The 15,613-nt window shown below is 45.6% G+C and overlaps 1 protein-coding gene across 1 annotated transcript in view; it reads right to left on the bottom strand.

Annotated features, from left to right (window-relative positions):
- Nucleotides 1–445: 445 nt before the first annotated feature.
- The window catches only part of DHRS12 (dehydrogenase/reductase 12), a 68,295-nt gene continuing 53,127 nt past the window's right edge, over nt 446–15,613 (bottom strand). The window contains 4 exon segments of the mRNA XM_049852896.1: nt 446–720; nt 723–915; nt 1,183–1,209; nt 2,046–2,203. Coding sequence (XP_049708853.1) covers nt 662–720; nt 723–915; nt 1,183–1,209; nt 2,046–2,203 — 437 coding nt within the window. The 3' untranslated portion in view covers nt 446–661.

Here is a 15,613-nt window from a genome sequence, read left to right as displayed (position 1 = left end):
ACAACCCCTTCTCTGGGGATAAAGGCTGATGGGTCTGGCTGAGGGCCTTGGGCACCACTGAGAAACAGCCTGGTGGATGGCTGGGCTGCACCCACCTGGTTTTCCTTGAGCACCAAGGCTGTATGCAGACAATTCTGTCTGTTCACTGGTTTTCTCACACCTGTCCCCGAACTCACGCAAAGGTAAAATGGTGTGATTTAGAAGTTTTATCAAACCACTGCAAGAATGCCAGGTGTGTTGCTTACACTCCTAATCTTCAGCAAGTGTAAAACTAGGCCACATTTCATTGCCGTGTTTAATACTCACTGTCCCTTAGTTTTGCTTGTTCTGGCCACATGCATGGCCAGGGCAGTCCAGAGCCCCATGCACACACATGCTTGGGACCCTACAGTCATTGTTCCTCCCATCCCACCTCCCCTCCAGTTGACAAAGTTAATCTCAAGGGTAGAATTTTTAAGAACCACATTCTCAAATAGTAGGAAAAGAGCCTGCTGCTAAAGGTCAAGGTGAGCTTGTTGACAGCCCCAGTCATATTTATTTTAAAATAAATGTTCCTGCTCCCTGTAGGCGCCTCGTGGCTCATAGGGAGGGGAAGCAGGGTCTGCTCACGGCAGTTCCTGCTCCTTTATGAAGGCGACTGGCCTGCATGCTCTGGCCTGGCCTAGTGAAACCTCTGAGCCAGCTGTTCGAGAACTTCAATTAGCTTCTCCTCTTCAGCCAGTGAGAAGAGGTCCTAGCAAGAGGCAAGTGTGTAAAAACGGGTTTCCGACGTAAAGGTGAGGGTAAAACAAAGATGTGTGAGCCGCAGCACTGTGGACCAGCCTCTGACCTGTTACTGCTCGGGCCCAGGTCAGCCATGTCACAGACGCCTGGCGGAGGGGAGGCAGGAGGGGCCACGAGAGTTAGGTGTAGAGCCTGCCCTCAAGGGTCTCACGCTAACAAGGCCCCGCAGATCAGTGTTAAGCACCACTACAGAAGGGAGACCTAGTAGGGCAGAGAAGAACCAGGTGCTGTCGAGTAGACTCCAACTCACGGTAGCCCCATGTGTGTCAGCGTACAGCTGTGCTCCACAGTGCTTTCAATGGCTAATGTTTGGGAAATAGATCGCCAGACCCTTCTTCTGAGACACCTTTGGATGGACTCAAACCACCAACCTTTCTTCTTAGCAGCTGAGTGTGGTACCTTTGCACCAAAGTCCCCCAGGGACTCCTGGAGGCAAGCGAAAAGAAGTTAAAGCTGAGTTTTGAGGGAGTCACAGACATTCTGTGGGTGGCTGGGGGGAGGGGAGAGGGGCATTCAAACACAGGTAACAGTATAGGTGGGAGTTTGGGGACAGGAGAGTGAGGCATGTTTGGTCAGGCAGGTGATAGCCGGGGCTGGATTGTGGCGTGTGTGGGAGATGAGTGGGAGGATCCACTCCAGAGAACACCAGAGCTCTATAACCTCTAGAGCAAGGGTGGATGTCGTCAATGATGGGAACGGATGCGGAGAAGACCCTGGCTTCTGCCCAGGAAAAGCATCACTTCCTTATGCTGCCTACTATCACGCCTGCCTTCTCTCCTCAGTACTTGATCCTTTAAGAGTTCCACTGAGATAAAGAACAAAAACGCAACAGATACTGCTTCCAAAAATAGAAAGGAAAGCAGAGTCATAGTTACTCCCTTCACACCACTGCCTTGCACTGCCCCTGTTCCGCCTGGGACTGGGACCATCTTTCATTCCCAAAGTGAGGCTTGCCTCCACTGTGCCCATAGGTGCCATCCTTGCCCAGAATTTTGATTCTAGGGGATTTCTGTACTCAGAGGACCCGCCAAGTTTAGAAAGCTAAACAGGAAGGAGAAAAGGGCAGTAGGAGTGTTGGGGTGATGCAGTCGGGGGACAAAGCACTTTGCAGAACCAACCCCAGGGCAGAGGAAGGAGCCCTGTCACAGTCACAGGAAGGGAAGAAAACCACCCCACATTTCAGGGCAGGAGAGGCTGCCTCCAGAGGCTGAGCTCCCTGCCACCCAGCACTGTGGTTTAGGGACAGGTTGGCAGCTGCCTACAGAGATGGGAAGTAAGTTACCATGGAAGAACCATATGCTGGGGTGCACGGTGGCTGCAGAGGACGGGGTGAGCCACAGTGCCGTGTCCACTGCCTGCACCACTGAGCAAAGTCTGTCCTTCATCCTGGCATGGAAGCCTGGCATCAACAGCTTCACAGCTGGGAGATGATGGGGACAGTGAACAGGGACAAGTTGATTATGATGGTATTCTGGATTAAAGGAATTTGGGGTGGTTGGCATCTTTTTTAATACCAAAAAAAAAAAAAAAAAAAAACCCGTTTATCACAAAATGAAATGTGATCATGCTGGGGGAATGATCTGCCTCTACACCTCCCATCCAGGCTCCCTATGTAAGGGCCTTGGGCCCAGAGCGTTCTCTGATGAGGAGGCTGAGAATTGGGTTACATTCTTTCTCCCGGTTCGCTCTCCTTACCAGAGAGGCCTTCCCCTGTTCTGGGCATGCAGTAACTGTCTCTGACTGTTGCACATGCCCAGGCAGCACACAGCACCTGGCTGACCCAAATTCTGTATCTTCCTGGTGGGGAGGGAATGGAGTCTCTCATACTAGGGTACAAGAAGGAGAGCATGCCAGATTGTAAGAGCCAGCCTCAAGGGGTGGGCTGAAGGCCAAACATGAGCACCCTCATGCAGTCCGCCAGTTCACTACAGTTTGCATTCTTATGTCAGCCCCTGCCATGGAGCCACTATTGTCCACCACCACTATAAAACCTCTTTCTGCCCTCTTCAGGGTGCAGAGATCTGCTTTGGTCCTTTTGCCACCTAGGACTCGCCTTGTTGTAAGTCTACGTAATAGACTTCTTTGCTGCCACCCTGGAGTTGCCTGCCTTTCTTTGGTCTCTCAGCAGCTTCCATTTTTGGAGGCAAATTTCACTTTACTGGCCCATGCCTGGACAATTGGCAAGCCAGCCAGGAGACCGAAGAATGGTGAGTGGGAGTAAGGCCTCTGTAGGGGGAAATACTGGTCAGCCAGCAACCTCCATGTGGGGTGGTCTGGCCAGTGTGCTTTTTTACAGGGGAAATCCCAGGTTGGCTAGTGTTATGGATTGCACTGTGTCCCCCAAAAATGTGTGTCAACTTGGCTAGGCCATGATTCCCACTATTGTGTGATTATCCACCATTTTGTCATCTGATGTCATTTTCATATGTGTTGTGAATTCTACATCTATGGTGTTAATGAGGCAGGGTTAGAGGCACTTATGTTAATGAGGCAGGACTCAATCAACAAGATGAGGTTGTATCTTGAATCAATCTCTTTTGAGATAGAAAAGAGAGAATCAGGCAGAGAGTGGGGGCCTCATATCACCAAGAAAACAGCGCTGGAAGCAGAGCACATCCTTTGGACTCGGGGTTCCTGCACTGAGAAGCTCCTACCCGAGGGAAGATTGATGACAAGGACCTTTCCCTAGAACCAACATAGAAAGTCTTCCCGTGGAGCTGGCGCCCTGGATTCAGACTCCTAGCCTACTAGACTGTGGGAGAATAAATTTCTCTTTGTTAAAGCCATCCACTTGTGGTACTTCTGTTGTAGCAGCACTAGGCAGCTAAGACAGCCAGCGATCCTCATGTGGGGAGTTCTGGCCATGTTGTAGGCAGATGTGCCCCTTCATAAGTGTGGAAAAGAAGCTAGGAAAGCAGTAGCAGCTGTGGGATGGCAGCTACTCTGAGCTGTTTGGCTACTGAAGCCCAGCTAGCTGCTGAAGTGTGCATAAGAGCTCCCCAGGAAGAATTACAGTTAGAAAAAGATGTGCAGCAGTCAAGTGTGGACATGACTGATGTATCAAGCAGCCTGGTCCACGAACAGGATGAACAACTAGAAATGCTCACTTGCTGGTTTGTAGAGATGGGAGATTCAAAGGCTAGGGAAACAATCCCCCAGCCATTGCTCAAAGCTGTCCAACAATGGGACTGGAGATAGTTGGAGGAGATAAGCAGGTCCCTGGGGCTGAGAACACCCTGTACATAGCAAGAGTTAGAACAGCAGGAAAAAAAAAAAAAGGAGCAAAAAGTCCTTCAAGATAACTTGTGTTGAGCAGCCTTGAAGAGACCTTGGAGGCCTGCTCTGGAATTCTCTGCTAACTGACCCTGCCAAGATAACCAAGCAACAACATAGTCGCAACTGGACCCGTGCTTGCACTTGGTATGGTGGCGGCGTGGCTCCACAGGTGTCTAAGGGCTCTACCAACTTTGCTCAGACCTTCTGACTTTGACAAATAATTAGGAGTGAGGATTAAGCCTCGGTCCCTCTGTCACCTGGGAGGACCAAAGGCCTTAGGTTACAATTAGAGCTCAATGAGGAAATGAAAATCTTGGGTTTTTAGATACCGTTGCACAGGTGACTGTGATCTCTGTAACACCTAGCACCAAGATGAGGAAAACTTTTGGGTCTGAGGTCACCATCACTGAGACCCCTGCCCCAGCCTGACTACGGATAAGTCCCTTCAGGGCCCCTACAAACCCCTGTTGTATGTATTGATGATGTTGTTGTGTTAACGTACACTTCTGTAAGTGTTTGCCTCCAGGTCTTGATGGGAATTGCTGCGGTTAGGGGCATTTTAGTGGGGCACACAGAAACTGTGACATTGGCGATAGCTAATAGCCTGGCCATCCATTCAATCTGGCCACTGACATGTAAAGACCCTCAGGCTGACATGTAAAGAAAGCCTCTAGGTGAGACAGCTGGACAAACAAACAAAAAAATCAGTTCTGCTCCTGATAAGCTTTTGTTACTTGTGTGGATGGTCACCAGAAAGGCCCTATGCTGAGAGGCGAAAACAACCAATGAGCGGGCCGTTCCGACTGACTTTGGAGACTGAAGCTTCCTCTGCTCCGGAGCAAAGAGATGTGCAACTGACCCCTCCTGGATCTAAGAGAGGACAGGCCGTGGGGAGTCACACTCCGTCCTCGGCTGGGTCTGCGTGCACAGACTGCCACTGCCATCGCAAAACGCCGGACAACAGAAAAGCTGACCCGCCTGTGAGGCCCTGGCCAAGGCTAACACCTGCCCAGGGACAGGTGCCTGAGCCAACAGGCCAGGGCATCCCCAGCAGGTAGATCATACTGGGGCCTCTTATCCTGTACAGAGGCCTCCTCTGGATCTTGAATGTGCTCTTCATGCTCTCTGTCACCCCCAAGCCACAGGGGCAACTGAGCACTTAACCAAGCCACAGGGGCAACTGAGCACTTAAGTGGACAGGCTTGGACGGCCGATGAGAGGGGGCAGGACAACCCCAGCCTGAACTGAACATCTGAGACAGGCAGCCCGGGGTCTCAATTCAGCAGTCCCTGCAAGGGCGTTTCCCGTTTGTGCCGTTTGTTAGATTAAACTGTCTGTGTTATAAAATGTGTTTCTTCTGTATACGACTGTCTCTGACAAAAGCTCTGGGTTCCCACAGAAGTCACTGCCTCAAGACTAGGACAGACAGCCTGGGTGGCTATACCTGGGACCCTCACCTTGAGTCCCACGGAAGATAGGGGAGGGGAGGGGGGATTGTTAATGTTGTCTCGTGTTCTCCCCAGATTATCTCACGATGATGGACAGGCCTCTCATCCACGGGCCCCAACGATACAGGCTTTTGTTAGAGCCACCGCTCAGACCGACTGTTGGCTCTGTCAACATCTGAACTAAGATAATAAATCATCTCCCCACATGTTTCCAGCTGATCTGTCAACAAGGAGGACATCTCATAGACCAACTGTATGTGTAACCTGGCGTGCTGAGGAGATGACATGGTAAATGAGTACAGTCAACTCCTGTTATGAATTGTGTCCCCCCAAAATGTGTTTACTTGCCTAGGCCATGGTTCTCACTATTGTGTGGTGGTTCTCCATTTCATGATCTGATGTAATTTTCCTATGTGTTATAAATCCTAATCTCTGTGATGTTAATGAGGCAGAATTAGAGGCAGTTATATTGATGAGGCAGGATGAAATCAACAGGATTAGTTTGTATCTTAAATCAATCTCTTTTGAGATATAAAAGAGAGATGTGAACAGACAGGAGAGGGACCTCACTACCACCAAGAAAGAAGAACCCGGAGTGAAGCGTGTCCTTTGGACCCAGGGTCAGAGTGCTGAGAAGCTCCTAGGCCAGAGGAAGATTGATGACAAGGACCTTCCCCCAAAGTTGACATAGAAAGCCTTCCCCTGGAACTGGCACCCTGAATTCAGGTTTCTAGCCTCCAAACTGTGAGAGAATAAACTTCTGTTTGTTAAACCATCCACTTGTGGTCTTTCTGTTACAGCCGCACTAGATAACTAAAACAACTCCACTATTCATGGAAAACATCTTCTGAAGCATGAAAGCCGCCTGTGGGGAGCGCTCCAACTTTAGAAGGAAATTTCTTTCTCTATGTTAAAAATATAGGTAGATGGCATGGGCCTGGATGGTTTGACTCTGAGAATGGTACTGAGTTTGACATTACTGTGGACATGGAGAACTTGTAGAATATGACCAGATGGTCCAGTGTACATTAACTGACTACACCAAGTCTGGATTAGCCTGGTCTGGCTATGAGTCGGAATCGACCAGATGGCAGTGGGGTTTTTTTTTTTTTTTTTTTTGGTTTGGCAATGTAAGACCTTGTTCAATTGTGCTGAGAAAGAGAGCTTTTGTATTACTTGTACTGAAGTGTGTCCTGTTCACATACTGTGCCATATTGGGAGAAATATGCTGTTTTACATCAACGAATCAGGGCATGTTATACATACATAAGACTGGACAGATGCAGCTGTGTGATGCGTTCATTTGGCTTAGATTAAGCCACAACTGGGGTAACTGGTTGGGATCTCTCCTCCGAGCAGGCCTGATCAACCTTCTGGAGATAGTGCTACTAGTAACCCTCATTAAATGCTGCTTCGAATGACAGATATAACATCCACCAGAGTTATGCACCAAACCACGTATATAGCTCAGCGTCCAGAATAGGTGATAGGCATACCAGGACTAGGTACTGCTCTGCTTCTGTTTCTGGCACCCTGATGGGCATCGAGGGTGGATTGTTGGGGGAATGGTCTGCCTTTACGCCTCCCATCTGAGCTGCCTAAGTAAAGGCCTTGGGCCCAGAGCATTCTCTGATGAAGAAGCCTCCTCTGTCCTGGCTCCTTCTCCTTATCAGAGAACCCTTCCCCCTCTCCTGGGCACACAGTGACTGTCTCCGTCTCTTGCACATGCGCCTGCACCACACAGCCTCTTTCTGACCCAGCTTCTCCACCTGTTCCTGGTAGGGAGGGAATGGAGCCTCTTGTGCTGTGGTCCAAGATGAAGCACGCCAGATTGTAAGAACCAGCCTCAGGGAGTGGACTGAAGGGGAAACGGGCTTTGTGAGGCCAAACGTGAGCACCCTCATGCAGTCCCCCAGTTCACTACAGTTTGCATTCTTATGTAAGCCCCTGGCGTGGAGTCACTACTGTCCACTACCACCATAAAACCTCTGCCTTCCCATTGCAGGGCGCGGAGATTTGCTTTGGTCCTCCTGCTACCCAGAATTCATTTTGTATGTAAGTTTTGCTAATAAACTTAACTTGCTGCCACCCTGGAGTTGCCTACCTCTTTTTTTGGTCTCTCGGCGCCCTCCATTTTTGGAGGCAGATTTCATGTTACTGGTCCATGCCTGGACAGATCATAAACTCTCTATTTCAAAATAACATTTATCCAAGCTGTTTGGAAGAGATTGCAAAGAACCTTGTCATAAAGGCCCTAATGCCCCCTGCCACTTGGGTGCTAAGTGCTGCTCTGCTGGATGTCCTGTCCACAGGGCCCTCAGACCAGCCCATCCCCTGAGGAAAAAATTATCTCAGAGCTTTGAGGAAGCACGCCTCACCCCCCCACCCCCACCCGCCTTCCCCTCCTAAGAAACAGGGCTCTAATGAGGTGTGGGCCTTACACTGAGGCCAGGAAGGTTAAACCCTCAGACTGGATTCCTGCTTTAGCGATCTCTCTAAAATTATTCTAATCTCTATGAGGATCCTCGATGTTAGTTTCTTGGACTGTTTTCATATTCTTTTTAGAGAGCAGTGTAGTAAGGGAGCCCTGGTGGCATAGTGGTTAAGAGCTTGGCTGCTAACCAAAAGGTCGGCAGTTCAAATCCACCAGCCATTCCTTGGAAACCCTATGGGGCAGTTCTGCTTTGTCCTATAGGGTCACTATGAGTCAGACAGCAACAGGTTTGGCTTTTTTGGTAGTAAAAAAAAAAGCCTCTGCTTAGCTTTTTTTTTTTTTTTTTTTAACCTCTTCTGCCAGGCTGTTTGCCTTGTCCTCCCCCTGGACCCCTGCACCCGGGGCTACACAGAGGTGGTGGTCACCTGGCACAGCCTGCCCACTCGCCCACTCCCTCGTCCACTCACAGCCTACCCAAATCCAGGCAGGACTGGCCTTGTGATTTGGCTGCAGGCAAAACCCCCATCTTCCCGTAGACCTCAGGGAACACGCTCGCTAAGTTGAGCACATTGGGAAACAAAATAGTTCTCTTGTGAAGCTAAAGAAAGAAACCAGAGAAAACAACGTTTGGAAGCCTTACTGAGATCATAGAATTTTAGAGATAGGAGTCATCTAATCTAGGGCTCTCTCTCTCTCTCTGTTTAATAAAAAATATTTTTTTCTTTTTACAGAAGTCACGATTGTTTATTGTGAAAAAATTAGGAAATACTGATGAGCAAAAAGAAAGCATTTAAAAACCCCTGTCCTACAATACTAGAGGAGTAGCACAACTTGACCAAGGCAAGATCATGGAAGCTTCATAGACACATCCAAACTCCCTGAGGGACTGATTAGTGGGCTGAGGGCTGGGGACCATGGTCTTGGGGCACATCTAGCTCAACTGTCATAACATAGTTTATGAAGAAAATGTTCTACCTCCTACCTTGGTAAGTAGCATCTGTGGTGTTAAAGCTTGTGAGTGGCCATCTAAGGTATTTCACTGGTCTTACTTGGTCAGGAACAAGGGAGAATGAAGAAAACCAAAGACACAAGGCAAAGATTAGACCAAAGGACTAATGGACCACACATTGCCTCCACCAGACTGAGTCCAGCACAACTAGATGGTGCCCAGCTACCACCACCAACTGCTCTGACAGGGATCACAGCAGAGGGTCCCAGACAGAGCTGGAGATAAATGTACAACAAAATTCTAACTCACCAAAGGAAAAAAAAAAAGACCAGACTTACTGGTCTGACACAGACTGGAGAAACTCCAAGAGTATGGCCCCCAGAAACCCTTTTAACTCAGTGCTGAAAATCACTCCTGAGGTTCACCCTTCAGCCAAAGATTAGACAGGCCCATAAAACAAAATAATACACACAGCTCAACCATGTACATGAGACTAAAAGGGTATATCAGCCCAGGGGCAAGGATGAGAAGGCAAGAGGGGACAGGAAAGCTGGACGAATTGAATTGGGGAACCCAAGATGGAGAAGAGGAGAGTGTTGACACATCCTGGGGCTGGCAACCAATGTATAAAATAATATGTATATCAATGAGAAACTAATTTGCTCTGTAAACCTTCATCTAAAGCACAATAAAAAATCTATAATAATAATAAAGTACTGAAAGTAAATAAAAATCCCTGTCCTATCACCCGGAGTCCCCTGGTGGTGTGAACAGTTAATGTACTCCGATGCTAACCAAAAGGTTGAAGGTTTGAGTCTACCCAGAGGCACCTCAGAAGAAAGGCCTAGCAATCTACTTCTGAAAACCTTGTAGAGCACAGTTCTACTGTGACGCACTTGGGGTTGCCATGAGTCAGAATCAACTCAATAGCAGCTGGTTTACAGACTTAACCTAGTGGCCTCATTCATCAGCTCCCTCATCACTGGATGCTGTCGAAGTTCAGAGGGCCCACAAAGGACAGGGCCCAGCCACACCCCCACGTGCCCACCCCACGTGGCACCGTCCCCTTCCTTGGCTTTGCAGAGGACACACTGTAGATAGAAGCTCTACCTCTGAGAAAGAGGCCCCTCTTTCCAGTCCCAACATGTCCAATCTAAGTGGGTGTGGAGAAGCCCCTCAGTCCTTGCCACACTGGTTTTAGGTGGCTCCTGGGGAGAGTCAGTCCTGCAGCTGCTCAGGTGTCTTTAGATGAAGCATAGAAAATAAAGGCATGTCCCCCCAGCCAAGGTGCATGAATGAGAAACGGATGGGTTGGTGTGCACTGGCCCATCAGTCAAAACCACTTGCTGCCCCCAGGACAGGAGTGAAGAATGAAAACTGAAGGTCAGTGGTGAGTGAGCGGGCTGGCCAGCAGGCTTGCAAGACGGCACACACCCCGTCTTTGTCCAGGGCACTGCAACATGTGCGGCCCCCTGGGTCGCACCTTCCTCCTCACTGGGCTTCACCGTCAAGGTCTAAGTTGAACTCAGCACTCTGCTGCCCTCCACGTGGCTGAGAGTGGCAATGAACAAACCAGGCTGAGGATGAAGAAACCACATACTCCACGCTGCCTGGGCTTCCCTTGAAGTCAAATCCCCTCAGACCCCAGAGCTTTCTCCTTCACAAGTCACTTGTTTGACCCTTCTCTACTACACTTGAACTCAGCAGGGGCCGGCTGGTGTCTGCCTTGCTCACCACTGTACCTCGGGTACCCAGCACAGGGCTGGCACCTATGGGGGGTCACCAGTATTGAATTAAACTCCTGCCTTAGATACAGTATAGCAAACATTGGAAATGATTAAATAACACATGAGTTATAAGTAATAAAAATCATTAGATAACCCACCCTTTAATTTGCACCTCAAATGTACTTGGGCTGTTGCCAGTCCCAGGGCGTTCTGATCATGCTTTTGTAAAGAACTCCATTTCTGAGCACCATTTACAATGAGGAACTGGTTAACCCGACATCTCCTGGGGAAACGGTAAAGAAGTATGGCTTTCTCAAACGTCAGCATTTTGAGCTGAGAAATAACCACAGGATCTGGTCTGGGGGTTAGTGGAGGAGGTGGTGGGGGGAGTCCCAGAGGGCCAGTGAGCCCAACCAGGTGGATTTCAGAGCAAGAACTGTAAGGGTGGAATTCATAGGTCAAGCTTTCTAAAATCACTGTAATACACTGAGATATGGCTTGAAGCAATACAACTATACTTTCTGTTAAAAGGCGACCCAGGGTTGTTCTCATGGCATCTGTCCCCAGACTAGAGAGGGAGTAACTTCCCACCCTACTCATTCCCCCCTAGGCTGTGTGGGAGGAGGGGGACACCCTTGCTGGGCTTCTGTTTTGGTGGTCACTAGCTGCCAACCTTTTCTGTAGGATCTGAGAAATACCAAGGAGAGAGATGGCAGATTGTTTGGCTTCCCCCAGGGCGTGCTGGGCCTGAGCAGAGCTATACTAGGCTCTTGGTGAAAAGAGGGGTTTCCTCTTAGCCAGGGAATGATCTCGAGGGCTACTGTATACTAAAAACCCAAACAAGGTGCCACTGAGTTGACTTTGACTCATGGCGACCCCATGTCAGAGTAGAACTATGCCCCATAGGGCTTTCAGTGGCTGATTTTTCAGAAATAATCACCAGGCCTTTCTTCCAAGGTGCCTCTGTGTGGACTTGAACTTCCAACCTTATAATTAGCATTCAGCATGTTAACCATTTCCAACACCCAAGGACTCCACTGTGTGCTAAGGTCCAAATTAACGTGTATGCCAGAGTCAGCCTTCCTCAGGAAAGAGACCATCCGGCACATTAATAAAATGCAGTCTTGGGAAATCACCTTATTGACCTTGTTTTGTACATAGACCATATGGTTCCATTAAATGCTATCCTTTCTGATAGAGGATTGTTGAAGATTTGTTGAAAGATGAGAAGATATCTATCCAAGATGCTCACATAAGGTAGATTCTAAAAGAAAGTCACCAAGACATATTATAATCAAACTTGCCAAAACCAAAGATAAAAAGAGAATTTTAAGAGCAGCGAGGGATAAACGAAAAGTCACCTACAAAGGAGAGTCAGTAAGAATAAACTCAGACTACTCAACAGAAACCATGCAGGCAAGAAGGCAATGGGATGACTTATATAAAGCACTGAAGGAAAAAATTGCCAACCAAGAATCATATATCGAGCAAAACTGTCTCTCAAATATGAAGGTGAAATTAGGACAGTTCCAGATAAACAGAAGTTTAGGGAATTTGTAAAAAGCAAACCAAAACTACAAGAAATACTAAAGGGAGTTCTTTGGTTAGAAAATCAATAATATCAGCTATCAACCCAAGACTAGAACACTGGGCACAGCAATCAAGTGTCAACCCAGACAGGGAAATCATACAAATAAATCAAGATAAAAAAAGCTCACAACAGGGAAACAGCGATGTATTATGTAAAAGAAGACATTAAAACAAGAAAGAGGGACTAAGAAATGTAGTCATAGATCTTTCATATGGAGAGGAAGACAAGGTGATATAAAGACATAAAAGATAGGTTTAAACTTAGAAAAATAGAGATTAATATTAAGGTAACCACAAAGGAGACTAACTATCCTACTCATCAAAATAAAATACAAGAAAAAAATAGAGACTCAGCAGAAACAAAATCAACAACAACATATAAGAGGAAAAGACAATATATAAACTACTTAACACAAAAAATTAAGTGGGAAAAAGAAACTGTCAAAAACACATAAAAAAAAGACATCAAAATGACAGCACTAAACTCATACCAATCTAAAATAATTACACTGAATGTAAATGGAATAAATGCACCAATAAAGAGAGTGGCAGAATGGATAAAGAAATCACTATCCGTCTATACGCTACATACAAGAGACACACCTTAGACTTAGAGGCACAAAAAAACTAAAGTTCAAAGGATGGAAAAAAAAAAATATATCAAGCAAACGACAATCAGAAAAGACCAGGAGTGGCAGTATTTCTGACAAAATAGACTTTTAAGTTAAATCTACCACAAAGGACAAGGAAGGACACTATATAATGATTAAAGGGACAATATACCAGGAGGATATAATCATATTAAATATTTACACACCCAATGACAAGGCTACAAGATACATAAAACAAACTCCAACAGCATTGAAAAGTGAGACAGAAAGCTCCACAATTATAGTAGGAGACTTCAACATACCGCTTTTGGTGGAGGACAGACATCCAGAAAGAAGCTCAATAAACAGAAGATCTAAATGCCACAATCAACAAACTTGACTTCATAGACATATACAGAACACTCCCCCCAACAGCAGCCAAGTATACTTTCTTTTCCAGTGCACATGGAACATTCTCTAGAATAGGCCACATATTAGGTCATAAAGCAAGCCTTAGCAGAGTCCAAAACACTGAAATATTACAAAGCATCTTCTCTGACCATAAGGCCATAAAAGTGGGAATCAATAACAGAAAAAGCAGGGAAAAGAAATCAAACACTTGGAAACTAAACAATACTTTCCTCAAAAAAGACTGGATTATAGAAGACATTAAGGATGGAATAAAGATATTCAGAGAATCCAATGAGAATGAAAACACTTCCTATCAAAACCTTTGGGACACAGTGAAAGCAGTGCTCAGAGGTCAATTTATATCAAAAAATGCACACATACAAAAAGAGAAAGAGCCAAAATCAAAGAATTATCCCTACAACTTGAACAAATAGAAAGAGAGCAACAAAAGAAACACTCGGGCACCAAAAGAAAGCAAATAATAAAGATTAGAGCAGAATTAAATGGAATAGAAAACAGAAAATCAACTGAAAGAGTTAACAAGACCAAAAGCTGACTCTTTAAAAAAAATTAACAAAATTGATAAACCACTGGCCAAACTGACAAAAGAAAAACAGGAGAGGAAGCAAATAACCCAAATAAGAAATGAGATGGGCAATATTACAACAGACTCAACTGAAATTAAAAGAATCATATCAGATTACTATGAAAAAATTGTACTCTAACAAATTTGAAAACCTAGAAGAAATGGATGAATTCCTAGAAACATACTACCTACATAAACTAAAACAAAGAGCGGTAGAACAACTAAATAAACCCATAACAAAAGGAGAGACTGAAAACGTAATCCAAACACTCGCAACAACAACAAAAAAAGCCCTGGCCCAGGCGGCTTCATAGCAGAGTTCTACCAAACGTTCAGAGAAGAGTTAACACCACTACTACTAAAGGTATTTCAGAGCATAGAAAAGGATGGAAAACTTCCAAACTCATTGTATGAAGCCAGCATATCCCTGATACCAAAACCAGGTAAACACTCCACAAAAAAAGAAAATTACAAACCTATATCCCTCATGAACTTGGACGCAAAAATCCTCAACAAAATTCTAGCCAATAGAATTCAATACCATATCAAAAAAATAGTTCACCATGACCAAGTGGGATTCATACCAGGTATGTGAGGATGGTTCAACATTAGAAAAATGATTAATGTAATCCATCATATAAAGAAAACAAAAGACAAGAACCACATGATTTTATCAATCAGTACAGAAAAGGCATTTGACAAAGTTCAACACCCATTCATGATAAACACTCTGAGCAAAACAGGAATAGAAGGAAAATTCCTCAACATAATAAAGGGCATTTATACAAAGCCAACAGCCAACATCATCCTAAGTGGAGAGAGCTTGAAAGCATTCCCCTTGAGATCAGGAACCAGACAAGGATGCCCTTTATTGCCACTCTCATTCAACATTATGTGCTGGAGGTTCTAGCCAGAGCAATTAGGCTAGCTAAAGAAATAAGGGACATCCAGATTGGTAAGGAAGAAGTAAAAGTATCTCTGCAGATGACATGATCTTATACACAGAAAACCCTGAAGAAAACTACTGAAATTAATAGAAGAGTTCAGCAAAGTTTCTGGATACAAGATAAACATACAAAAATCAGTTGGATTCCTCTACACCAACAAAAAGAACATCAAAGAGGAAATCAATGCCATTTACAGTACCCCCAAGAAGATAAAATACTTAGGAATAAATCTTACCAGAGATGTAAAAGACCTATACAAACAACATTACTGCAACAAACCAAAAGAGACATAAGTGGAAAAGCATACCTTGCTCATGGATAGGAAGATTTAACACTGTAAAAACGTCTATTCTACCAAAAGCCATTTATAGACACAATGCAATTCCGATTCAAATTCCAGCGACATTTTTTAATGAGTTGGAGAAACAAATCACCAACTTCATATGGAAAGGGAAAAGGCCCAGTATAAGTAAAGTGTTACTGAAGAAGAAGAACAAAGTGGGAGGCCTCACACTACCTGATTTTAGAACCTATTATACTGCCACAGTAGTCAAAACAGCCTGGTACTGGTACAATGACAGATACATGGACCAATGGAACAGAATTGAGAATCCAGACATAAATCCATCCACATATGAGCAGCTGATATTTGACAAAGGCCCAAGTCAGTTAAATGAGGAAAAGACAGTCTGTTTAACAAGTGGTGCTGGTATAACTGGATATCCATCTGCAAAAAAAATGAAACGACCCATACCTCACTCCATGCACAAAAATGAGCTTAAAATGGACCAAAAAAAAAAAAAAAACCCTAATATAAAATCTAAAATGATAAAGATCATGGAAGAAAAAATAGGGACAATGCTAGGAGCCCT

Source organism: Elephas maximus, chromosome 14 (assembly GCF_024166365.1).
Source record: "Elephas maximus indicus isolate mEleMax1 chromosome 14, mEleMax1 primary haplotype, whole genome shotgun sequence".
Lineage (NCBI taxonomy): Eukaryota > Metazoa > Chordata > Mammalia > Proboscidea > Elephantidae > Elephas > Elephas maximus.
The sequence above is the reverse complement of the archived record's forward strand: the minus strand, read 5'-3'. Positions and strand labels throughout refer to the sequence as shown.